Below are 24,932 nucleotides of genomic sequence, written 5' to 3' on the forward strand. Positions count from 1 at the left end.
CAAAGCACAGTACTCCTGAGAAGCTCCTGAGAAGAAAATTTTCTCTCTGCCAGCGGAAATCAGTGAATTTTCCTGGCCCTCTTGCTGCCAGGCACGTGCAGAAGTGCCACTGTGACAGCTTCATAGCTGGTGAGCAGCAGGGTCCTTGCCAGGTCTGATTCACAAAGTAGGAATCATCCCCCTTGCTTTGACACACACAGCATCAAGTTCTGAGTGAAATGCAGATATCTCTCCTTTTATATCCCTGTGTGCACTTAGGCTGGGCTGCTCCTTTCTCTCATGGGATCTGACAGCTCATTTCTATGGGAAGTGCCCTCCACAGGAGGCTCTGGAAGGCTCCCAGCATGGCTCTCACTCCTGGGCGCTGGTGAAGTTTGACACTTTTTGCTGTTTTTATGATGCTCTAATACGAATGAGACCTGAGATGGGAATGCAAATTTTTGTGATTCACCCCAGCCACAACTCTTGCCTTAGTCCCACCTTCATAAACCTTCAGATTATTTTAATTATGTTTGTTTAGTTCAACATCCAGTGATATTGAACCCAGTGGGAACAGCCACAGACATAGCCTCTGAGAGCCACCTGGGAGGACAAGGACCTGGGACAGGAGGCTGGGTCTCCAAATTGCAGGCCACTGTCAAACACTCACCTGTGCATCTCAGATTCAGTCAAAAAGAGAAACTGAGAGTTTCTATCCAGGCAGAAGCCTGGGAAAGAGATAAAAAATTATTTACATTCTTCTCCAGTTCTTTCCCAGGCTTCTGCCTGGATAGAAACTGAGACCCACACTCACCCATGTGGCAAATCTGGGTGACATTGGTTCTTCCTCTGACAAATGCCTTTTCTCCAGTAATGGGTTTAAAGCCTTAACTTCTGCAGATTTTTGGTGCTTAAGCACCATCCCCTTCTTGGTATTGCTATTTAGTGGATTAGGTAGGTCCCTGATGGAACAGGACAAACATTGATCATTGGTCATTAATTAAGCCCAGTGAACCCCACAGGAGAGGCAGCAGGGTACTTACAGGCACTGCTGGGACACAAATGATGTGACATGGGTTTGTTTTGCCAAAATCATGGTGAAGGATGAAGCCTGCCTTTCATCATGTGCTCAAAAATCCTAGTTGCTTTAAAGGATATCCCTGTGGTGCTGCAATTGTCTTTTCCAGTGCAAGCTTTCTTGAGATTTTCTTCATATTAAACAGCTCTCCTTTGCATTGCCCACCCCAAATATAATAATATCCAATATCTACAAAGACCAAAAATGTCTTATTTTCAGATAGAAAATACAAGAAATTAAAAGGAAAAGCCCAAAGTCACCTGGTTTTTTAATTAATTTAAATTTTATTTTTCCCAAGCTGTCTTCTCATAGCTTTTTAAAATAGAAATCATATGTGTCTCATATAATTTTTTTATTACATCATAAAGTGCATGGAATTATTTAGTACACTGAGTACTAGCAAGTAGCAAGAAGCTGCTGGAAACCTAAAGAAGCTCTATTTTCATTCCAGTTTCCTTTGGATGGTACTCTTGTGGCCTCTTTGTAAGGACAACTTCTATTGCTGATTGTTGTGCTGGAACAAAAGCTACTGGAGAACAGATTCCTAACCACAACACTTCACATCCCAGGTGTTATGGATTGAATTCATTAGGTGCCCAGAGCCTGTGGCTGATTTTTCCTCCCAGCAAACCTTCCTCCTGCCCCGTGCCTCGCCAGGATGGACTCCGTGCTGGAGATCCCTCCACCTTCCAGGTTGCCAAGTCAGGTTTTGTGCCCTGGCTCCTCTTGGCTGGTCCCATGGCAGCCATAGGAAATCCCCTCCCTCGGCAGGAAAAAAAATGGTGAGCAGTGTTTTTAGAGCTGTTCACGTGCTAAAAAAATTGGCGGTCTTTGCTTTTGGGTGAAAATTGCAAGAAGGTGAACATTTTCAGGGTGGCTACTAAGATACTGCTTCACTGATGATGGACTTTTGCCTGGAACACTACTCACTGGGTAAAATCATGGTGGAGATCTCAGTTTTCCTAAAGTCTGGTCTCCTTTTCTGGCCAGTAAGTTGACTGAATTAACTGGTCACTTTTGAAAAAATTATCTTTTCTGCTCTTTGTCCCACGGGTGCCTCTCTCCCCGTTGGCTGAGAGGGTCTCATCTTGTGGAGATGACCTTTTTCGGAGAACCCAAAGGACAGCAACACTGAAGAAAATGGACACCGTGCCCAAGACCAAAGTCAGCCCCAGGTACACATTCCTGAGAGAGAAATGATTGATCAGAGCCTGTGTCAAAGGCAGCACAAGACTAGAAGGCATCAAGGACACATTCTTATTTTCATCAGGTCAGGCTGGGTAAGGACACTGCAATCAAGGGATGACCCTGGGGAGGGGAGTTTGTCAGATCACCCAGGTCGGGTAGAGAGTGGTCTGTGCTCAAGAAGGCATCTCAGGCATTGCCAAACCTCCACCCCAATGTGCTTCAGTAAGAATAGCACTCATATTTTTAGGGCAATTACTCTAATTTTTGGTTGCCTCACAAACAGTACCGGTGATATCAAAACCATTTGATGGTATTTTTGCTTTACAGGCATAATGACAGCGACAACAGCAGCAACAAAAACATCAGAATGTTTTATTAGCAAAAAGAGTCCCAGCTGAGGTTTTGCTCCTTCCTTCAAGTTTTTGAAACAGGCTGTACCCTTCTCTCATGTTTATTTTCCTTGTGGTGGGAGAAGGGACAACTTGTTCTTCCATTTTCCTCTTACCACTGTTATTCAATTCTTCATTTCTGGAGTAGCCTTTCACAAATGCAGTTCAGACAATTACTGTCCTCTAACAATAAATTGATAAAGACAACTCTGCACTTAAGCCTCTAGATAAGCCAAGCATGTTCTGTGGCACCTTTGCCTTCCATTTTTTGATCCAGCTCCAACATGGAGAAAAATGAGGTTTAATAACTTATTTACACACGCAGACATACACTATGACAGCAGAAATACTGAAAGCTGAGGGAAGATTTAGCATAATATTGAGGTTTCAACACAAGTTGTTGTTTTTTTTTTCTGTGAATTATTAACTGACTATTATTTACAGCTGATACTGAAACAACATAATCAGCCCTCCCCCTCAAAAAGAGATTGAATCAAAAGAGTGAGAATTATTGTTAATATTGTTAGTCAGAGTTTTTTATTCAGTTTCAGATCCTTCACTCAAACCTTCTAACAGAAATTCTTCTGCCTGTGCCAGGTGTAGATGTACTTTAAGAACAAAAGGTAAAGAAGTTACCTGAGTGCACTGGAGTCATAGAGTCTGCAGGCTCCTCTTCCCCCACATCTTTTGCTTCCCCATTTCAGGCAAGTGGTGTCTATGGCTACTCCAAAATACACTGGTGCTGGGATCCCCGCTGGGTGTATTTAACAAATAAACAGAGGTGAGAAATTTACTTTCCAGGGTGATCAGTTTTGATCTAGGGGCAGGTTCATGCAGAACATTCAATCATACATTCCAACAGCAATGACACTTGCACACTGATGCTGCCTGGAGAAGACGTGCCTTGTGCTGCCCAGGCACACACCACCCTTTCCTCCCTGTGGGAAGCCAGGAAAACATGACAAAACATCAAAAAGCCTGTAGAAGTCCCTGGAAGGAGTGCTGGTCACGGTTTGGTTTCCTCACCCTGCAGGACATCTCTGGGGGAGAAAAAAAAAAATAGAAAGGAGAAGTATCTCCTTTCTTGAGAGCAATGGAGCCTGTTCAGCTTGGGTGTAGGGGTGTCCTGTGTGGTGGGTGGGGGTGAGAACGGACAGAGACAGTGGGGCTGCAGGAATCCTCCAAGTATCTTGAGATCCCACTGTGGCAGGGGCAAACCTACTGCAGTTCTTGGGCTGATGGAAAGGAAAAGCCTTTTTTCTTGTGCTGATGGGGACATTCTGCACTCTGTGTCACCTGGGGTGCTGGAGGAGAATGTAAGCCTGGAGAGAAAATTCTGGCATGCAATGGTGTCAGAAAGAAGCCAATAGCTTGCTTTGATGTCATTTCATCCACTTCATCTAACTTCACTCATGTAAATAGGGGGCTTGCCTTTTTTTCATGAAAACCTAGAGGATTTTAAAATTTCCACTTCATTGGCATCTTATGTCACCCTTGATTTCAGGTGGCTCTACCACAAGGCTGCAGTGAACACAGCACACCTGTAGTCACATTAATTCCCTTAGAAACTAATGAATATATGCCTGAAAAGCAACCACAAATTCTCAGCCACAGCTGTTCTATTATGCTTGTTGCTGAGTAAGGGGACAAGATATAATTTTGATGTTAGCTTCATAGTCTACAGGATCACATCTCTATAAATATTTGCCTTGTGTATTTTAATTATACCTAAGATATAATTATGTGAATTATGAAGCACAAAGCAATCTCCTTTTTCCAACTTTTTTTTTTTAATCATATGATATCTATTTGCAGATAGACATTGTTCTTTCCAACAATCAAAGCTTAACTCTAAGAGAAATGGATAGTGAGGAGTGTATTAAAACCTGCTCAGGAGTACAAATGGACTTACCAAGTACCCTTATTGCCAGGGTATAGATACCAAGTGCAAATGATTTCAAGTGGGGTTTAATGCATCTAAAAGTAATAATAATAAAAGAGGTGTTAGTTAGAAATAAAGAATCAGGTGCATACAATTAGAACACAAATAGACAGCAAGAGAAAGAAAAGAAATGTGACCTTTTCCTCATTAATATCACAGACTTTTACCAAACTGCAGAAATGTGTAAAAAAGGTGATAAAACCAGAACGACATCTAGGAATTCTGAACATCTATGTTCAACATCACATTTTAAGATGGTTGTGGATTTTCAGATGATATCAGCACTTAGGTGTTACTAACACAGGACAAGAAAATTGCTAGTGAAATCATGCATCCATTGGATGGTTTTATTCAGTTAGACACTTCCTGAAATTCAGGATCAAGTCTCAGGCTAGTACAAGGTATTTAGGCACTCACTTTTCATTACACCCTCTCTAGATCAGGATCACACCTCTTGTAAAGGTAAATCCTCCAGGCTATTCTCTGACAGAGCAGACCATCTGCATTTGGACTCTGCTAAGATTGCAGGGTGAGTCCCACACAGACATCCAGTTCTTCTGGCTCCAGATGAGCCATGCTCCAGCCCTAGATCATCGTGCTGGCTCCTTGAGGGAGGCAGAGGTGCTGGGCAGGAGAACTGGAGCTGCCTTTCCCATCCCTGCTGTCAGCAGGGTGAGCGTGGAGGCTCTTGGATTTGTAGGAATCACCTGCTCCCCCACCAGCTGCTCAAACCTGCTGTTACTCCAGTATGTACCAGACTGACTATTACAAGGCCTAATCCAGCACAAATCTGGGTGTATGTTTGATTTTGGCAAGTGGGCAGTACTAGCCACATGGTCAAACTAGGATAGTTTTGGTACATGGGGTAACACATATATTAATGTGGTCATTAATAAAACTTCTGTCACAGTCATTCTATTCAATATAAATCAGAAAAAAAGAGAAATGGGCTGAAATTCAATTTGTCACTGTGGATGAACATAGCACTCTGGAGGTACAATCTGTGTGGTCTGAACTAGGGTGGCCTCTGCTCCTGCAAAGATTAATGTATTTGGAATATGTTTAAAAAAAATAATAAAGACATTTCAGAACTAACTCTACAGTTCCTCACCAAGGGTAGTTTTCAACACTTTATTCTCTAATGCCCTGGCCATGGATTATCATCACACCATCTGTTGATTGTGGCTTATACAAGCACTGCCCTCTATGAAGGCATGATTGTAAAATGATTTTAAGTTGGAAGAACAGTGTCTTCCTCCCCTACTAGAAACTTGCTACACAAGCACTCCTCAGCCTAGAGCCTCCTGAACAAATCTTAGGGCATAGAAAGCAAAAAGTGGGAAATAAAACCAATAACTGGATATTTGATACGTGTTTCACAGAATTTATATCCTGAAAAAAAAATTCTTTTTCAGATTAAAAAAAAAATAGTTTTATAATTTGTATTGTCTTTGCAAGGAAACAGGAACCCTTTGTGATCCTGAGTGATAGCCAGACCTCTTAGGGAGATCTGAGACTTCCTTTTCACTGCCTAATCACCTGCTATTAATAGCTGGTGTTTGAACAACAGCTATCTGAACTGCAGGGCTTTTTTCTCAAAAACTTCAGGGCTTTCCCAAGTTCCTTGGCTACTGTAATTAGACTAATACCATGAACATGACATTTCAACAAATGACTTTGTCACCAGCTGTAAGCATTTTTCAATGACTTCAGTGTCCAAACCATCAAAGTAAATGCCACTAAATCTTACAGGCTTTTGGGGATTTGGCTGTATTTGTCCTCCATGGCAGGTGCAATGATATCTGCTCATCTGAAAACATCAGCTTGCTTAAATGCTGGAATTGTAACAGAGATGACTGAATACTGAATAATTTTTAAAAGTGATAATTGGAAAGAAATACATAATGAAGCCTGCAGCTTGACCTTGGGACTATTTGGATTCAAGGAAAATTTATTTTCCTTCCGGTAACAGAAGCACACTTTCAATCCAGCCAGATTTTTTGAGAAAGTCAATCAGTGTTGGATTTCAAAAAAGACAAAAGTAAGCATGAGCTTAAAGTGCAGTTGCGCCCACACGTCATCTGCGGTGCAGAAAAAAAAATAAAAAAGGATTGAACTTACTGTAACGTTTAATTTAGCTGCACATCAAACATGCTTGCCTTCAATTCAGCAGAAAAACACATAACTTCTCAGTTTCACTTAAATGCCTCTCAAAGTCAAATGATTTTCAACAACAATAAAAGCATTGGAGTACATCCAATAAAACTGTTTTTCTGATTTCATATGACAAAGTGGTTTAGTATTGTAACTGAAAACCTTTCTAAGCTTTTCTGATTAAATTGATTAAGCAGTAAGACCCCCAAGGGCAAGTTCTTATGGCTGAGAAGGGCAGGCAACTCTGTGTGATTTAAGCTTGTGCATGTTCAGTTATGAACATCTCCCAAAGAACTCAAATTTTTTACACAGTGGAGACAAGAAGAAAGCAAGAGGTTGAGCATGGCTACCACAGTTTTGAGCCCTGTGTGGGACTAGATTGGTACATTTTCCATCATGTCTTATGGATAGGAGGAGACCTGATGTAGAAGGAAAGGGAAGGGAATTGCATCTCTGCATAGAGCATATTTATCCAATGTGTCAGAAGCAACCACAGGGAGCAATCTGGCAGAAACCCTGAAGGCTTTGCTGCAAGCTCTCCACTCATGAATCATCCTCATCTTGGCGCAGGGGACAGCTCAGTTGTGCAGAAGTTTCAGTAAAATGGTCTAGAATGGATTACAGTGTGATTGTTCTTGGAGTGAGCCCTCGGGAAGAGAGGGAGATGCTGTGTGGTTTTGCAGCACTCAGTGGTAACCCTGCATGGTGTGTGAGGAAAGCTGTGCAGCTTGTGTGCACCTCACTGGCAGTGTTCATGCAGGGCACTGGAGAAGGATCCTCACCACAGCCATTTCTAAAAGTCTCTATGTGAATATTTATTCTGATTCAAGGACTGTGATGGAACCGTAGCTGAAGTCACATTTCCTTATTTAGGTTTTTCCATATAGCCTATGTTTGGCCAGCTCTAACACAGGCATTGTCCATGTGGTTTAAAGATACCAGCAATGAGACAGGGCCTGGTCCAAAAAATTGAATTCAAAACCAAAGAGAATTTGGGAGCAAGAAAAAACAGCTATAATACTAAAGATTAGTTAGACTGGATTTGCTCTTGTTTTGTTTGAGAAATAGAATGTGCCCATCTGGAAATAATTTGGAAAAAGGAACTGAGAAAGAAAGATTTCCAAAACAGAACAGAGCAGGACTTGGAATCCAAAAATTGCAAGTAGCTGACAAAAATCCAGATTAAGCACTTGTAGTATTAAATGCTTTTGCACTTGCTAAAATTAGCTTCAAAGCTTACAGTGATGGACAAATAGTTCCAGCAGTTAAATATGCACTGGGACAAGCATTCAATAAATCTGTGCTTATGACAATAGGAAAAAAAAAATCTCATGCTAAAAAAATTGTTAAAACAAGGAGAAAAATCTGGGAGAGACCAATTATATGGAACATGTCACCTTGCATAGCTGCAAAACATTTCCCACTACTAGGAATACCAGGAGGGAAGGGAGCACCAGTCATGTGTCAAAACACTTCGAAAAAAATTGGCAATACTAGCAGGAATTCTTTCTTACCTTAGAAGTAGTATGTATCCAGGTGTGCCACCTACAGACAAAGTGTATGAGGTGATAACTGATATTACTAGAAAATACAGAAACATTTTGGGACACTCATTTCCTTTTTGACATGATCCCACCACAGCCGAGGAGCTTTGTGGAGATTCAGAGGTTCCCACGCAGCTGCAGTTAAAAAATACCTGGAAGAGAGCAAGCAAAAGTGGATGAAAACCTAAATGGTGGAGAAGTGGATGTTTAGGAACTGCACATTCTGGATGGCTGAAAGTTTAAGTCCAAAGTGGGAAATATTTTATGAAAGGAAAAGACTTATAGAATGAAGGAGAAAATTAGAAGGTATCTACTGTTGATATCTAGTTATTAGGTTTTTTTCCAAATGGTAGCCAACAGCTCAAAAAATAATTTAAAAAACCCTCCAAAATTCTCTGCTTGTGATTTCTGCTGGTAAGAACAAGTGAAAAAATTTTAAATGTGGGTGCCAGATTGCTAACAACCCTGAGGAGTTCAAGGCTGAGGAGGATGTGCCGTGCCCAGTTTAAACCCACTTACTCTGCCAGATCTGGTCAAATCAGAAAGATCCCACCTCATGTCTGTTGGAATCTGAGGTATATTGATGATTCTGAGATTGTAAAAGTTTCTGTCTCTGAGCCCCGCTGCCAAAGCAGAAGCCATAATTGGTCTGTGCTGGTTCCAAGGTTGTTTATTCTGTTGATCTCTAACATGTTCTGCTGCCCTGCCCAGCTCTGTCCTGCAGGGCAGTGTGTGGGGCTCTGCCCTCAGTGGGATGGTACAAACATTAAATACCAGAAACTCCCTGGGCTGGATTTACAATAACATGCCAATATCTGTCACCTACGTTGAACAGTATGTCCCCAGCCTAAACCAACAGAAAAATGCCAACACTACAGTGAAACATGGAGGGCATGAAGAAGGAGAAAAAGGATGAGACACACCCAATTTCCTCCATCTTGTCCCCTTTGGACCCCTAATCCAGAATCCTAAAATTTTACTTTGCACCCGTGCCACACTTAATTATCCTTTATATCAAACACTCAGAGCTTGTAGTTCATCCTGTAAGATTGAAAACTCTTTTCCATGGACAGAGATCAGAGACAGTGTCTCTGGGGGCTCCGTCCATGGAAAAGAGTTTTCAATCTTACAGGGTCCCAGACCTGCCAGAGCAGCCAGAGGGAAGCCCTGGCTTCCCACACACATGGAAATTAAGGATTGTCTTACTGGTGTTTATCCCAGTGCCTTGTATCAGAAAGATCCCACCTCACGCAGAAATGAAGGATTATCTTACGGTGTTTTTCCCAGTGCCATTGGATGCCTGGCAGCCAGCGAGGCAGGCGGACACGTAGGTAACTCCATTCTCCCCACAGATGGGGTCCCAGTCGTTCCTGGAACAGGAGCAACCCGAGTTGCACTCTGAAAACAGGGCTTGCTCGTGATCACTCACTGGTTTGGCTCTGTGGAAAAAAGAGAAGCTGCAAAGGTGCTGCCCAGCAGATGGGGAGGGAACCACGATCAGCTCCGGGGCTACGCTCTCTGCCAGGAGCACCTGGCCACCTTCCCTCTGTAGTGCCTTAAAGGCTGTCTCTTCACATCCACAGCAATGTAAATCCTCATTTCTCTGTTATCCAAAGGTTTTCACACTATCACACCACCTACTGTGAGATAGCATTTACTTTATTAAGGAGGACAACTACCAATTTATAGTCACGCATTTTCTCAGATTTTCTAACATTTTAATTATGCAGCTTTAACACAACTAGGCAAGTGGCACAGAAGGGAGTGAGTTACTCATGGGAAATTGTCTCTGTAGAAGTTAGCAAGGAATTTATCAGAATAGGATTAATCCAAACTGAGTGTCTGTTGCCTTGCACGTCAGATCTCTGCCAAATTCAGTCATCAGACACCAGTGGAGCATCTACCAGAGCTTCTGTGAATCAATGCTGGAAACTCCTCCCAAAAAGTTAGTTTTACAGAGTAATAGCATGGGTAAAAAGCCTCAGGTGTATCTCTTAATTAATCTATTAACCCTTAAGTTTTTAGTTCAAAGGCTATTAAATGCCAGTCATTGTTCAGTGGCACACAAAGGCAAGAAACAATTAATCAAATCTCTCCCCCCCGGTGAGCTACTCACATTTTCAGGAATCACTGGTCTCAAAGGATGGCAATAATATTTAAAAAGTAACCAGACAAATAATCTGCACTTGTGACATAAGCCCCACTGGTTTATGCTGTAATCATGAGAGGGTCATGACACAACACACACTTGAATGGAGTAGTTTCCACTGATTTGAATCAAATTTCTGGGAAGAACATTCAGGTCAGTCACTCTCTTTTCAACAACATATATTTTGTGAAACAAAATGAGGAAGGAGTTTGGTTTGCAGTGGCCCTTTCTGCTGAAGCATGACCTTGCCAGCGTACCCATGGTAGGACACAGTAAGTCCGGCCACCTCCACGTTCTCGCAGCCCATCGCAAACAACGACAGCAGCAAAAGGTAACCAAGGAAAGATGATCCCAAGGAAAGCTTTGCAGCCCCTAAAACACCGACTCCGAACCTTTTCATGATCAGACCTCCTGAGAATATGCCAAAGGCCACAGCAGGAATGTTAATAAGACCTGAAAGCAAAGAAAATATTCTATATTAATGAAAACCCCAGCTCAATGGGCTAACCTTGTCAGCCACAAAAACCAGCTGCAGCAATCAGATGAAGGAACAAAACATAAAAGATCTTCAGTCAGGGCATATTATTTTGACCAGATTTAGACTGATCCTTGGAGTGTTACAAAGGTGCTGGGACAGCTGTGAAAAATTTACTCCCAAGGACATGCTTCTTTGCTGGTTCTTTGACAGAGAGATTATAGATAAAATTTAGAAAATGCTCTTCCAATTTCTTAAGCTAGGTGTTTTTTCCCACAATTAGTTTGTCAGTGGAGTCACCTGTTGATTCCTAGAGGACAAATTTAGTTTTATCAAATGTTATAAAAGCCAGAGCAAGACCTGACTTTTAAATTTTTTTTTTAGTGCTTCAATTGCTCTGACAATTTTGATATCTATCAGAGATTGTGATAGAAACTGTTTTTCATAAAAAAAGAAGCGTAAAAGAGGTTGTGAAAGAGAAAAACACTGTGAGTTTGAGTCAGCCCTCAGGTTTCTTAGGAAGGGTGGATTTGGAGAGAAAGGGAAAGGAGGAAGAAAAAGCACCTTATTGCAAGGACAGCCACTCACAGGATCCTTCCCTAACCAAGCCATGACACACTCTCTGTTGGATATAGTCCCTGTGCTCAGAGAAATCAAATCGTTCTTAATCCTCACTCAGTTTGCACATACCTGAAAGCTTAGCTCCAGAAAATCTTTAAATAAAATGAGAAGTACTACACTGAATGTAGGAATTGTTTTCTGGACTTTTTTGGCCATCAACTGTACTTGAAGATTTCTCCTTGCTTTGAGGAGTTTGGTGCCAGGAAATTCCAGCTTCATGTTGAACGGAATTAACATAGCACAATGGATCATTACAGCTTTCCTGCACATACATACCTCTGTTGCTGTGCAACTAATGCTGCTCTGGAACAAGGCAGCTCCCTCTGGGTTGGGAAGATGTAACCCTCTTTGCTGCTTAATGCTATTGAAGCCCTGCACCTCTGGAGCTGAACCCCACATGCAGGTTCAGCCACTGGGCAGTCAATCCACCCTTATGAAGTCAGCTACAAAAATGTTGCTCTCTGTACCCAAAGGCTGAAGCAGCTTCTCTCTCCTGTGCTGTAAGTTCAGCCTGGGATATGACTTGCCCTCCTTTTATTTAACACCAATCTCTTTGGAGGGTCACCCGCAGCACTCACTGAACTGATCTTCCTTTTGTTGAAATTCACGGGAAGCCACCAAGGCAGCAGATCTGTCTGATGATAAATTTATGTAAACTCTTTTAAAATTATTTCTCAGCTTTTTTCTTGCATTGCACATACATTACTTTTCAAATTTTCAGTTAAATGAGAATTAGGATATCAAATAATGTAAACTTTTACAGTAACTCTTGCATAGATAAACTCAGAGTTAAATAGTTCTGAAGCAGAAATGAAATAACTTACCTTCTATGAGCTATAACTTAAAAGTCAGGCAAGTAAGGAGAAGAAATGAACATACCCTAAAAAAATACAATTTTTCCTATATGTATGTGCCACTCCTAAAATGTCCATTTTAAAGATATCAAGAAGCATATATAGCATTACCTATAACAAAGTTAGTTTTTGAAGATGTCTGCCCATACTGTTGTTCAATATACTTTGGCTTATATGTCACCATGCCAATTAAAGAATTGAACTGAATAATACTTGCACACAAATACAAAATGTAAACTGGATTCCCAAAGAGGTTCTTCAGTGATGGCAAGAAGTCTGCAAGACAAAACAGCAGAAATAACAAGCAGGCCAGAGAGATAACTGCTGTGAGTAATGCTTTGTAACATGTGTGCACCTTCCAAAAAACCCCAAACTGCAAAACATTTCAGAGGGAATCTGTGGAGTTCCCTGATGCTCCTAACAGAACTCCCCTATTTCTGGATGGAGTAACAGTGGAGCAAAACACTAAGCATCAATTCCTCAGAAGAGATATCTTGCTTTAAATACCTTCTTTCCATCATAAACTAGGAATGATTTGGTTTCTAAGTGTTCTCAACAGCCACAGCACTGTTTAGCTTAATTTGGGGCAAAGAGTGCTCAGCACAGCTGACAGTAAGCACAGGCATATTGAGGTGCAGGTTCAAGTTCTGAGGGAAATTGCTTTTAGCAAAGCATGGCCAAGGAAATGCAATCGTTCAAATCAGCTCCTGTCTAAATCCAGACAGCCTCCTCTAATACTGTAGCTGCTCTGTGCCCATCTATATTCTGATCAGATATTGGACATGTTTTCCTAATGCAAGAACTTACAGGAAAAAATAATTAATAAAAACCAAGGGTTGGGTTTTTTTTTTAAGCACAGCTTCTGCAACAGTCACTACATGTGAATTAAAAAAAAATTTTGCAGACCTTCATGATACGTGCTGGGTCACTATTGTAATTTTACAAATCTCAGCTGTTTCTCATGCCATGGCAACTCCAGGGAACATTGAAGAGACCTTTTTGTGTGTACTATGGAGTTGGAGAACGAAAGGGAAAAACCATAATTCTCAGACTCAAAGTATACATATTTTAAGTCTAAAATAGGGACTAAAAGTATAAAAATTTTAAGTCTAAAAGCCTTTGAGAGAAAAACTCAACAATCAGGAAGAAAACTCAAGTGATTTGCCTTTTGCCATCTCTGCAAGCTTCGCTTGCTGCCAAGAGGATGCGCCCTGGTCCTTGTTCTCCTCGATGATGAACTTGGAGTGCTCAGAAGAGGTGCTGGAGTCCTTCCTGCTCTCTGGCTGGGTGAGGTGTTTGGGCAGGAACCAGAAGGGGATGCCAGCCAGGACGCTGATCACTCCAGCTATCAGGTAGCCCAGCCACCACGCCCCCACCCACCGCACGTCCTTGGGACTGAGTGCAACGCTGTCTGCAGAGAGTGGAAAAGAAGCAGCGAATTAATAAATCTGGAGGATGTGTGTTGTAAATGCAGGTGAACCCAATGGGAAGAAATGATGATGGCTGACTCAATTCAGAAGGCTGAATTATTTCTTTATTATAACTATGCTAAAATACATTAATATACTATACTACCTACTACTTTCTCTCACTCTCCCACAACTTGTGACCCTCTCTCTCGAGTCCAGCCCCAGGTGGGTTGGATTGGCCATCAGGCTCAAACAATCCTCACCAGAATCCAATCAAGTAATCACCCCAGGTAAACAATTCTCCTAACACATTCCACATAGGAAAAACAAGGAACAGAAATAGAAATTGTTTTCTCTTTCATTTCTCTCTGTGCACCTCTATGAAAATCCTGAGAGGGAGAGAAATGTGCTTGCCACAGACATGTGCTGCTAATAAGGAAAGTGGTTTTGCAGGGGCTTTCCATCCCCAGCCCTGCCAGGTGTAGCTGTTTTCTGTGTCACTGTGGGTGTTTTACAGGAGCAGCTGTGGAGACATGCTGAGGACTCACTGATTGCTGGGGCACAGCAGCAGCCAAGCCCTGACGCTGCTGTGCCACTTGCACATCCCCAGAAATGCTGCAAAGCACCAGCACCTGGGGCAGTCCAGGTGGCCACTCACTTGCTCCCAGCAAGGCTGTTCTGCACAAAAACTCCAGGAAAAAACCTACTTTCCTCCTGTTTTGTTTTTTTTTTTTCTTCCTGTTTTCTCAGAAGAAGGGCAATCTGGAGACTTGGTACCCCCGCCAAACCACATTTCTAGGCAACAACAGAGTATTAAAAAAGCATATGCAGCCTCAGCCCTGTTTCCTCCTGGCTCCCATGATCTCCCCAGAGCCTCCTTACTAAAGCATCTCTTGGAGGCACCTGTTGCAGACCTGCTGGGGCTGAGGAAGAGTCAGACCTCCTTCCTCCTCTACACCCATCCTTCTTGCCAGCCTATTCTGCATGGACCACTACACTTCTGTCATTCTTTTCATTTCATGGAGTGCCCACTCTACCCCTGCTAGCCCCTCATGCCTAGAAAATAACCCGAGTGTTCTTGGCCTAAAATAGGCATTTTGGAGCCTGACTGGGTATTTAAAACTCAAATGTTCTGACTTACCCAAATCTACAAAGCCAATGTCAACGTAAAGTTTGGCACACAGGGATCCCAGGAGAAAGCCAAATATTGGCCCTATAATTGCCACTGTCTGCACACAGCCTGGAATAGAAAACAGGGGATTGTTACATTCCTGAGCCAAAAAGGGCACTTGATCTTCTGCATCTAACAGCAGATTATGGCATGTGATGGGCAGCAAGAGATACAGTTACACAAACTGGAATACTTTCAAGAAAAAAAGTCATCAATAAAATGTTCCCCACTACGATGACACTTTTTATTGTTATCCAGTTAAAGAGTTACATTCAGCCTGGAGGTAAAAATGTCAGCAAGCTGAATGGCCTGAACTCAATAACAGCATCAATCTACAATTGCTAGAAATGCTTTAGCTGACAAGATTAAAGTAACTGGGGAGCAAATGAAATTGTTTTAAAGTTAACTCATCACTTTTAGTCGAGGCAGACCCTGAACAGGCTGAGGAATCACTTTGCTTTGGTTTCCACTGTTAATATGTTTCAATATACCCTCAGCCAAACTTCCTGAATATTTTGAATTTGAAAAAATCACTTGGAAATCTGGGAAGATTGAATCTTTTACAGAGAGAATCTGAGTTTTTGCCTGGCTGGAAACTTGTCAAGAGCAGGTGCTGATGAGATAGGTCTTTTTGGTAATATTTCAGTTTAATGTGGAGCCATCGGACAATGAACACAAGAAAACAATGATCCCAACTTCCTAAAGTTTCAGTACTATTGTTTATAATCCTTCATGAATCTGGAGGGAATATTTGGAGTGCCCACTAAAATTCTATTTTAAGTGCTTAAAAGAGTGCCTGTTTTTATCAATTTCCAGATAACTGAATGTGCACAGAGGCTCAGCAGTCCCCATCCAGAAGAATTAGGAAGATTAGGGTAACAGCAGGAACCCAAGACCAAATTCTTTCACCAAATTAAGATAATGGAACTGTGCTGGTATAATTAAATGGGAACTTGGTCCCTTGAGTATACATGACTGTTAAATAAACTTTAATATTGGAAATTATGCAAACAAAACAATCAGGGCAAGTTCATTCAATAATATTCATTCCATTACTCAGAATGACTCAGTTTCCTCTGGGGAGAAATCCATTAGGAAAAATAAATTATATTTATTTTACCAATATATAAGGCAGCATTCTCTTTGACAGCATAATCATCGATGTATGCAATTCCCAGGGGCTGGATAGGGGTTTCACCTATTCCACGCAGAAGGTTTCCAAGTAAAACATAAATCCACATGGAAGAGCCTGCTTCTTTTTCACACCCTGTGTGCATTAACAAGAGACAGTAACAATATGTTTGCAGTAGCAGTTTGACACTGAAAGCTCAGGGCTTCTAAAATACTTCTCTTGTGGGGGAAACAGTAGGAAAAGTGTGAAACAGGTTAAGGTAGACAAATTTTTAGCATGAGCTGCTTCAAAGATATTTCAATTTTGCTGGGTTTATACATTTGCCACCACATCCCTTTTTAGAAAACTCTTTCACTTCCTTCTAATCAAAACTGAGATCTCCTGACAGAAAGATTTGGGAAACATTAATGACAGCAAGCACTATGAACCCCAAGATTTAACAGAGATAATTCTCACCTGCATTTATTTTCGCTTGAGATTTCTCCAAGGCTGAGAGTGGAGTTTGGCCTTTATCCTGCAGACATGGAGAGAGGCTGACAGTGGAATTGATGGTGGAAGGGAATCTTTCATAACTGTATCTGTTTGGAAAACAAAGTTGTATTTCTTCATAAGTACTGATGAGAAATGCAATCAGATCTGTAACTATCAGACAGACCTAAAGCAGTTAAATGCAATTTTCGTCTGCATCCATCTGAATCCATTGCCAGTGGTAGTTTACAGGGGATAAACAGAGCTCTATTTGTACTGCAGCTGTACATGAAAATTGTCCCATTGGTTCTTTTTGGGTCAGTGATTAATTTCAGTTTAACAGGCACTTTGCTCTACTATGATACATGAATTTAGACTAAGAGATTATCAGACACTGGTGTATCCTCTGGCTCATACTGAGAGTGTTTTCCTGAGTTTAGTCATCACTCCTATACTGACACTTCAACAATTCCTAAACCACATCCAGGTGTGGCCAATCAAGATTGGAGACTAATAAGAAAAAAGCTGATTACAACTGAAAAGATATACACGTTAAATTATTTGCTCTACAGTAATAAATCTTTTCACAAAAAAAAAAAAAAAAATTAACTAACCACATCCCCATATGCCTATTTCTATCATCATAATCAATGCCTAACTGTTGTAGGGAGCTGCCATTCAGTGTGCACAGCCCAGCTGGAAAACAGGGATAACTTTGCACTTACCTTCCCATGAAGAACTGGGGCATTGCAATTAGGAATGTTCCAGCTGACATAATTAAGCAGCCTGCTCCAATTATTCTTGGCCTGTGAAGCTTTGCTCCAAAGTAGCTCACTAGAATTATGATTAGGAGGTTCCCTTTGAGAGTGCAAAAGGAAAACTGAGTTTTACTGCTTGTTGATAAGAGATCCCCTAAAATAACAATTCACAAGATACAGTACAGGCACTGATTTCAGGGAGACAGGGCTGATGGGGATGGACTTTCTCCTCCTTTCCAGGCATTCCACAGGAGCCCAATGCCTTCTGTGACAGGGAAACCATGAACCTTTGGATAAACAGCTGGAAAAGAGGAGAAAGCCTGTGCCAGCTGAAGAGAGCAAATAACCAGAAAAGAAAGAAAGAAAAAAAAGGAGGAATCAAGCTGAGTTTTACACACTTAGGCTTAGATTTCATTCCTGTGAGTACCACAGTCCACTGAACACCCATGAGATAAATTCAGTGATCTGAAATTGTAAGAGGCAATGACATGCTGGAAACCTTAGTGTGAAGGGGAAGGAGAGGGACAGGACAGGAAATGTGGATTACAGTGAGAGGTTTGTCCTCCTGCTGCTTAATAGATCACAAAGGGCAAACACTTGTGGGGGAGGTGGATTTCTGCCTGCAGAAATCCATGCAGGCAAATTCTCATTCCACACTGGAAATGTCTATTAGTATGAATCAGCCACATGCTTTGCTTATCAAATTACAATTTTTTTAATGTCTATTCTGAATTGCCTGTATTAGCAACCTTAGCCTATTGAACATAATCATACTGATAGTCCCACTTATTTTTACTAGGCGAATCTTGCTCAGTTTTAAGTTTCAGGGAGATTCATGCAATCATTCTTCAGAACAAACTGCATCACTCTTTTTTCCCTGAAAATAAAATGTGTTTCTATAGCACATACCAATTTCAAAACTTCCATCAATAACACCAACCAAAGAGGAAGGGATGTCAAATCTTCTTTCTATTTGAGTGATAGTACTTTTTAGATAACTTCCTGACAGTGCTTTAGCAAAATAAACAAAAGACAATGCACCAAGAAATATCTGTGAAAAAGAAGACAGTGATTAAAATCAGGCAGTACAGAAGATATATGAATTATTTTTAATCAGGTTCTGCATTCCCACCTCTTCTTTTGCCAAATAGCCAAATCAATATTTGTCCTACTTTTTATTAAATGCTAGATTACTGATTTGTTCATCTCTTACGAGCAGTATGGATAAAAACTGAATTGACTCTCAACCATTGCTAATTTCAGGTAGATGCCAAAGCTACTGCTCTGTTGAAAGACAGAAACCTGTGATTTTCCCAGGAGGGAGTATCTTACACACAAACCATATGGGTAAATGCTAAGTGTGTCTGGGTGGGGAGGTGAGTTTTTGAACATTTTAAAATATATTAGTTACATTTCTGTGAGATTAACACTGACCTGCCAGACAACTCTCTACAAGATCCCCTGCAGTCTCTAATACATACATTTTCCTCAGAGTGCACCATGCATTTTGCACCTTCTCCCCTCCTTTTGTTTTGCAGAGACAGTTTTCTCTTAGCTATCACCGCACCTGTTTTAGCAATTTCTTCTGAATCAGGAGTGAGCTTTGGAAATTAAACTTCACCTCCCTTCACAGTGCTTTGGTATGTACTTGAAAGGTACAGAATGAGCCCCTTTTCCCACAGAATTAATCTGGAAGATGAGGGCTGGTTCAAAGTGCATGTGATGGGAGTGCAGGGTCCTTCAGAGGGAGCTCAGTTCCTGCAGATCTGTTGCCAAAATTTGCCCTCACTGAATGCAGCCCAGTGGAGTTTATGTGCTACAGATACTCCACACAGTGCAATTGGTCATGAAAACCACAATTTTGCTTTCTACCTTCATATACAGGTGGTGCTGACTCAAAATGAATAAAAAAAACTGATGCCTTCTGTAAAACCCGGTCCCAGAAGTTAAGAGACACGTTGAGGTTTTATTTGAATAGGAGTCTAGAACCTTGTGCTGCTCCTCAGTCCTCTCTGAGAATCTCACTCCCAGTAAGGAGGTGCTCTGAGCAATGTACTCACCTCCAGTGCAAATCTCCTCATTTGACAAGGCACAGTGGCAGTAACATCAGTGCTGAATGCAAATTCTGGTGTTAAGGTTCAAATACATCTCTGTGTCACTTTATCCAGGGCTGGTTATCCCTCCTTCAGAAACAATTGTGGGTAAATAAACATGTACAACCCCTCTCTGGGTCTTTTTGTTTTCCCCACAGCAGCATCTCAAAAGGACTCTCCAGTACTAATATTGTCATAATATTTTACATTTCCTGTATGTTTATTCCCTTGGATTTTAAATAGCACTGTGAGGGCACTTTTTTTTTTTTTTTTTTTTTTTTACAGGAAAATTTCATAGGTAAACTACAACTTGAAATGCTTCTGCATGTCTTTGGCACAATTTTTTTACTGGGTTTGCAACTGTCCCAGGTGTGAAGTGATGGAAAGACATTGCTGATTTAGGGCTGGGACAGAAAGGTACACATGATTTCACATTCTTCTCTGGTTTGACAGTGCTTGTAAACAGATATTTCACCACATCTTTCTGGTTAATGAGGGCAATTTTAAGACATAGGAAGGTTGATAATTGGTAAAAATAACCTGTTCTATCTGCATATTGTTTTCTTAACACATTAGGCAAAACCTGAAGTAGACTTCTTCATGACTTAGAGATATCTTTAATAATTTCATTAGCAAAACCTAATCAGAACTCAAAAAGGATTAGTTCACCAAAAGAAGAGAGAGGTTTTCTAAGCCCCTACAGGAATACATTAGTTATATCAGTTTGGGTTCCCAGAAGACACAACTATAAAGATAAAGGAACTGAGATGAAATAATACTGCTTTTCAATTTCTGGGGCCAATAAACTGATTCCTGACTGGCTAATCTGTGACTGAAGTTTTATTCACTGAGGGGATTGGATTATCATTGTAGCAAATGGAGAAGTAATGCTAGAATTCTATTATAGTACAAAATAGATTTAATACAACTCATCTTCCATTAAAAAAAAATGAATTTTTTTTTTTTATAGACTTCAGGACAAGTATTGCTCATTTCACTGGCTGTACAGGGAGCTGGATTAATACCTGAAAGTAGATGTGTGTTTGAGTGAGGGCACAAAATAACAGAAATAAAGACTGCACCATGAAAAGTACGAGGCAAGGCCGGAAACTAATTTTCCTTGTAACTCAAATCCTCTCAGCATTGCATGGTGATTCTGAGACCTCACCCAAGAGGCTGTCAGCATGCTGGAAATGAGGCAGAGGCAGCAGGCAGTGCTCCCTGTGTCCCGAGCAGGGAGCACTGCTCCTCCGAGGTGCAGCTCCCACCAGGCAGCCACAGCCACATCCTGAGGCTCAAAGCAGAACCTCCCATCAACTCCAGGAAAAACTTATTGGGGGTGAGAGAGGTGTAGATACAGTGCTAATACCTCTGCAATTTCATTTCAAAGTCACCTCTTCTGAATGAGGAGCATTGCAATAATGCTTTAATAACAAAGCACTGAGCAACACACAGACCTCCACACAATCACAATATTACTTTGGAGAGCCCAGCAGACTACCATGGCTATTCTCTTAAAAAAACAATCTGTACTGACTGCTGCCTGTGGGACCTGTCTGCAAGTGCTCTGTTCTCAATTTCAGGTGGAGCAATAAAGAAGACAGAGGGACTTTTTAGGATGGGTCTTGAAGATCTTACAGCATGCAAGCCTCAGCCAACAAATTATATTTGATGACTGCCAAACATTAGGCAAATACAGATCTCAAGAGGATTTTATTGTGACTTAGAAATGTATCTAATAATTTCATACTGACTCATCATGACATAATCAGAACTTAAAAAAGGATCATTCATTAAAAAAATAATAAAAAATAAAAAGAAGAATTTTCTAAGTCCCTACTGGAATATTCAAAAGCTCTTACTCTACCTTTATACCTCCACAACACGACTGTTTTTCCTTGGATGAGGATGATTCGGATTTGAATGAAGATCGATCCACGAGCAAGACTGTGTTGTTTGAGAAAAAGTGAGTATTTTCTTTTGATGAAATCTCCATGATGGTGTCCTCTGCCTCTAAAGCAGAAAACATGGAGAACACTTTAAAAGGGCAATGACCCAACAAGGCTCATTATCATTTTAAACGACATTTCTGAAGTCTACATGTAAATTCATGTTTCTGGATGTGGCCAGGTCTGCAGAGATTTCTCAGCGCTGATCTCTGAATTTCCCATAGATCTGGGACAAGAAGTAATTAGATCAAAGGAAATCTATCCCCATTAATGAGGCACTTGAATTGTTTTAGATGGAAACATTACCTCTGAGCATCTGATGTTAGCTAATGAGTTACACAAGAATAAAGAGGTTTAGTTCCCTTTACCATTTTACATACAGTCTTAGGGCTCAGTGGTCAATTGTTTCAGGGAAAATGTGAGTTTGCTTCTTTGCAGGTAAATACAAAGAAGTAAAGAAAAACTAAATACTGCACTTTGAAAACAAAAGGTATCAGTAATTCTTAAATCTCTAGTTACATACTGCAGTACTTTGTTCTTAATTTCAATCTCTAAATCAGATCTGAAAATATTTATGAAATCAGCTTCTGTGTTCACTTTTAGGCAGTCCTATGTTTTACAGAACTGCTGCCTGAAAATACGAATAGGAAAAGTTCCTGTTCTCTCATGTTTGCCTGAAGAAACATCTTACATAAGTTAAAATATGTATGGTTTTATGTATATGTCTATACCTCTGGATACATGTGTTTTCTTGGCTTCTTAAACAGGCACCTGTTTTACCAGAAATACAAGTGAAAATAACAAAAGTAGATGTTAAGATTTGCTCATAGGCTTTGTTCTTATATGAACAAGACAAAATGACTTGTGGCACCAAAATTTTCACCAAGATCTCTCCATCATTTAAAATAAGAGCTATGACTACATATAAGAGAAATATCTGCATTGCACACTGTCCTGACAGGAACTCTAGTATATTTCTTTATCAACACTAAGGAGTATAGAGATTTTTTTTGCAATAAAAAAGAAATTTTTTTGTGCTTGCTGAACAAAAAGTCACACCTTTGAACCTGAACTCCACTTTTGAACCTGTGCAATGGGGAAAACCAGCTTCACAGCACTTGCATGAAGATAAATCCTTTTATGACAATCACATGAGGTATGCTGCCATCACATAGCCTCTACTGTAAGGTTTGAAAGGCTCTGCATATTTACAGCAATTTTGGAATGAAAAAACTCCAAAACCTGGAAAACATATGCACCACAGCTAAATGAATTGTCCTTATCTCTGAGGAAAGCAACTTCCAGCAAGAGAAGGTGCAGAGGGTATCCTCCATTGCACCACACATGCAGGATTGGTCAGAACACAAAAAACTTTGGTGGTGGTGTGGGGTGGAATGTGATAAACTGATGCTTGACAGCAGCATGCAAGCCCCTGTTCCACTGAGCTGAAACAAATCTCAAATGGACAGCAGAGCTTCCACAACACTCATGCTCATGTTATGACAGTACAAAAATTATTAACATTTATTGCCTGGCTGTCAAATTGTAAGAGTGCAAGGAAGGCCTGATATCCGTGCAGGCTCTCAGGTTTTTATATATCCCCAGCTGCTCTTGAGGCATGGCTTTAAGAAGGTTGGTAGTTCTCAGAGCCACCTGCAGCCACGTATCTCAGAGCATCAGTACCATACCTGAGATATTTTTCTGGTGAGATAGAAAATGAGGACAAAGAATGTCTAAGCATTTCCTTTCCAAACATGTCAGGAATGCCAGAAAAATGTAACCACAGAATCATGGAATTGTGTAGGTTGGAAAAGACCCCTAAGATCATTGAGTCCATCTGTAGACCCTGCACTAAACATCTGAGAGTCCACTACTTAACTCTGTCCATGAGTGACACATCCACCCATTTTTTAAATACCTCCAAGGATGGTGACTCAAGCACTTCACTGGGCAGCCCATTCCAGGGCTTGACAACCCTTTTATATGCAATCTGAATCTCCCTTCTTGTCCTACTGCTTGTTACTCAGGAGAAGAGGCTGACCCTCCCTAACTACAGCTTCCTTTCAGGGAGTTGTAGAGACCCATAAGGTCTCCCCTGAGCTTCTTTTTCTCCATGGGAAACACCCCCATCTCCCTCAGGTGCTTCTCACAGGATTTGTGCTCCAGACCTTTCCCCAGCTCCATCGCCCATCTCTAGACACATTCCAACACCTCAATATCCTTGCAGAGAGGGGCCAGAACTGAGCACAGGATTTGAGGTGTGGCTTCACCAGTGCTTGGTCCTGCTGGCCACACTATTGCCCTGACAGACCATGACCCCATTGGCCTGCTCCTGCACCTTTAAGATTTCTTTCTTGAATAGTGTCCAGCCCTCCTTGACCCCTTCGTCCCCCAGAACTGCCTCCCAAGGAACTCTGTCCACCACTTCCCTGAACAGGCCAAAGTCTTCCCTCCACAAGTCCAAAGTTCCAGTTTGCTGAGCTCCCCTCCTTACTTCTCCAAGGATTAAATATCTTTTTTTTTCATGATCACAGTGCCCTAGGCAGCCTGAAAATGCCACATCACTTTCCAGTCCTTCTCAGTTCACAGACAGGTCCAGGGGGACACCTGCACCTATCAGCTCTGTCACCAGCGGTGCCAGGCAATTTTCTTCCCCACACAGCAGGAACCTCCTAATAAAGACCTAATAAGACCCCATAATTAAACCTCCTGGACCCCACTTCCTCTCTGTGTGCTGCATTTCTAGCGGACTCCCACCATGACATCTGCCTTGCTGGCCTTTCCACTGACTCCTTCCCACAAGCAGCTGTCCCTGTTGTTGCTGTCATTAAGCTCTGGAAAATCAAAACCCTCCCTTATGTACAGGGCCACCCCACTGCCTCTCCCTCTGTGCCTGTACCTTCTGACGAGTTTATGACCATCCACTGCAGCTCTCCAGCTGTGCTGCACCACAGCTGTAACAACTGGGCAAGCCCAGGTGGGTGACAGCCTGCCTGAAGGACAGCTGCTGCTGGCCATGCTCACACCTTGTCCCCGACTGTCTTCTGAGCCCACAGCTGAGGCTCAGACCCCTCCTCCCACCCCTGCCTCCAGCTGCCTGGGCTGTGGCAGCCCTCTCTGGTGGCCCTGCTGTCCATCCCACCAAGAGCACGCCCGGTGGCTCACCTGTGACACAGCCTGGGTGGCAATAGCACTCACCGTCCCCAGGGCTGGCATGTGGACCTGTGCCTGGTGGTCAGTTCCAGGCACAGACCTGCCCCTGAGCATGCATTCAGCAGGCTAAGACACCTCCAGAAGTGCCCCTTCACTCATCCAAAGTGCAGGCAATGAGAAAACATCCTTCCCCCCTCTGGAAACTCCTCCACCCTGCAGTAAGCCTCCTTAGCCTTGGCTGTGTGGCAGCCCACAGGCACAGGAGCTGCACTGGGTGGACACAGAAGGCTGTTCACCCATGAGCCCAGCTAAAAGACATCCTCTAAGAAAAGTGAAGCAACAAAGAGAAAAAGAAAAGCCAAATCTTACCTGGAAGCAGGAATCCCCAGAGATGGTGCCTACCAGTTTTCATAGGTAAGCTTCCTC

The 24,932-nt window shown here is 41.8% G+C and overlaps 1 protein-coding gene across 1 annotated transcript; it reads right to left on the minus strand.

Annotated features, from left to right (window-relative positions):
* Nucleotides 1–1,331: 1,331 nt before the first annotated feature.
* Nucleotides 1,332–23,537, minus strand: LOC110472979 (solute carrier organic anion transporter family member 1C1). Its single transcript, XM_077783104.1, has 14 exons — nucleotides 23,405–23,537; nucleotides 21,280–21,417; nucleotides 17,279–17,411; nucleotides 16,542–16,663; nucleotides 16,074–16,220; nucleotides 14,924–15,022; nucleotides 13,539–13,784; nucleotides 12,485–12,649; nucleotides 10,681–10,876; nucleotides 9,548–9,713; nucleotides 8,245–8,426; nucleotides 4,547–4,611; nucleotides 3,271–3,388; nucleotides 1,332–2,242 (listed from the first exon to the last, which is right to left on the minus strand). The coding sequence occupies exons 1-14, from the start codon at nucleotides 23,535–23,537 to the stop codon at nucleotides 2,020–2,022; spliced, it is 2,133 nt and encodes a 710-aa protein (XP_077639230.1). The 3' UTR covers nucleotides 1,332–2,019.
* Nucleotides 23,538–24,932: the final 1,395 nt, after the last annotated feature.

Source organism: Lonchura striata, chromosome 5, assembly GCF_046129695.1.
Source record: "Lonchura striata isolate bLonStr1 chromosome 5, bLonStr1.mat, whole genome shotgun sequence".
Taxonomy (NCBI): Eukaryota; Metazoa; Chordata; class Aves; order Passeriformes; family Estrildidae; genus Lonchura; species Lonchura striata.

What these genes read in the sequence shown, in the direction of transcription:
- LOC110472979 (XM_077783104.1), bottom strand. Translation starts at nt 23,537, where the DNA reads ATGGAGCTGGGGAAAGGTCTGGAGCACAAATCCTGTGAGAAGCACCTG. An exon ending in GGATACATACTACTTCTAAG is followed by an intron (nt 4,612 to 8,244) that starts GTAAGAAAGAAT and finishes TATTACTTTTAG; the next exon opens with ATGCATTAAACCCCACTTGA. An exon ending in CCTGGCAATAAGGGTACTTG is followed by an intron (nt 3,389 to 4,546) that starts GTAAGTCCATTT and finishes AAATACACCCAG; the next exon opens with CGGGGATCCCAGCACCAGTG.